The 1,974-nt window shown below is 43.6% G+C and overlaps 1 protein-coding gene across 1 annotated transcript in view; it reads right to left on the bottom strand.

The window, feature by feature from the left end:
* The window catches only part of SFI1 (SFI1 centrin binding protein), a 49,038-nt gene extending 48,898 nt beyond the window's left edge, over positions 1-140 (bottom strand). Inside the window, exon 1 of the mRNA XM_045289561.1 lies at positions 20-140. Coding sequence (XP_045145496.1) covers positions 20-140 — 121 coding nt within the window. The remainder of the gene's footprint in view (positions 1-19) is intronic.
* Between the last annotated feature and the right edge of the window lie 1,834 nt (positions 141-1,974).

Genomic DNA, 1,974 nt, shown 5'->3' with positions numbered 1-1,974 from the left:
ATGTTCTTCTTGTCCTCGCTCAGGCAGAAGAGCACAGCCTTCTTGCGCTTCTTGACCGCCTCCGGTGTCGAGGATGTGGGCACCTTCATGTCATTGAACACCTTGATGACACCATCGGAGACAGCCACACCAGAGGCCATGTTTCCGGAAGCGAGAAGAGTATGGCAAAGAGAGGCAGAGAAGATGGGACCCGCTGCAGCTGCTGCCGGGACCGACTCTCATCTTTTTTCTTGTTGGTGCTTTCTGTAGAGTTGAGAGATTAGACTCTACGGTGATATATCATTGTGAGTGGCAGCTTTTTCTGTTGTTCATGGATTTATCATGAGTCAGAGTCAACTCAACAGAAGCTGAAATCAACATTTCTATGTCTTTATCTGAAATGGAGAGAAACCTTGACCCAAAGTCGATCTAAACAAGTGAGTGCCCGCTAATGAGATTTACAGGGTGGCTACGAGCTGGCATCGACTTGATGGACGGGAGTTTGGATTTGATTAATGAGAGTATCATTTTAACACACACACACACACACACTCTCTCTCTCTCTCTCTCTCCCTGCAATCGAGTTGATGCTGAGCCGAGCCTGTAAGACAAGATAGAAGTGCGCATTTCAGAGACTATAAACTTTTTACTGGAGTAGAAAGTCCCATCTTCCTCTGGCAGAGTGGCTAGTGATTACAAACGGCAGACCTGGAGGTCAGCAGCCCAAGGCAAACCATTATGCCACCAAAGCTCCTCTTTCAAAGATAAAATACATATATTAATATATTAAATATAAGATTTTAAGTAGAGAGAGACATCCCATGTGCTTAATATAACTCCCAATTTTGACCTTCCCTCCCACATTTCCTTTGGAAGGAAGCCTGGTAACACTACTGTATAAGTGTTGGGACTGTTAACCTCAAGGTCAGTGGTTCAAAACCATCAGTCTCTTCTTGGGAAGAAGATGAGGTTATCTGCTCCTGTAGATTTTAGTTAGTGGTGGATACTGCCCCCTGGGGTGTGTGTGGAATGATCTAAGGGCATTGTAAGAGCAGATACCTACACTTTATCCTGGATTCTGAGCTAGAGGACAAAAAGGTTTTAATTGCTAGGGAGGCCATGAGCAATTCTTTTTTTAAGGGGACAGTGGATCATATAAGTTTGGGAACCTACGCAATATAGGGTCACTGAGTTGGAAATGACTTGAAAGCAATGAGTTTGGTTTGGGGATCCTTGGGAATGCAAATATCAAGGACTAGGGAATACACACACACACAAACACACACCAATTATATTAGTTTCTTTATTCTTTTGATAATCTCTTCCAGTTGTAGGTGATGAAAACCTCATCTTTTTCCCTCGGAGTGCTGCTAACATTGTGATTAGCAGCTCAGCTTGTAACCACTCCACCACCAGAGCCCCTAGCACCCCTAAAGGATAGCATACAACTGCCCTGGCAGGTTTCCAGGATTGTAACTCTTCACAAGGGTAGAAAGCCTCATCATACCCCAGCAGAGCGGCTGGCAGTTTCAAACTACTGACCCTACAGTTATCAGCCCAACACGGAACCACTACACCGTCAGGACTCCTCTATCTCCTTCTATAATCAACATAGAGCAAAACAACATTTTGAAAGAGAATACTCTCAAAATTATAAATGATATAAAAATGGCAATAAGAAAATTCCATTTAAATCATTAGCATAACCAGCACAAAACATTACCTGAATTGAGGGATGGCTGTGTGTATGTGCACGCACCTGCGTACAAGTGTACTCGTGTGTGCATGCCTATCTCAAACCCAACCCAGTGTCACTGAGTCAACTGTTTCCCGGTGACGTTTTGGGTCTCTCGGGCTGTAAATCTTTATGGAAACAAACATCATCGTCTTTCTCTGACCAGCAGTCTAGTGAGTGTGCTTCTTCTAAAAAGGATTTGACACACACAAAAATTACTTGAAGCTTTGCTTCTTTTGACAAGAAACATGTTGACAAGG

Source organism: Echinops telfairi, unplaced genomic scaffold (genome assembly GCF_000313985.2).
Source record: "Echinops telfairi isolate 266 unplaced genomic scaffold, ASM31398v2 ScPeMD7_29;HRSCAF=101, whole genome shotgun sequence".
Lineage (NCBI taxonomy): Eukaryota > Metazoa > Chordata > Mammalia > Afrosoricida > Tenrecidae > Echinops > Echinops telfairi.
Note: the sequence above shows the minus strand (reverse complement) of the source record. Positions and strands in the feature narration are given on the sequence as shown.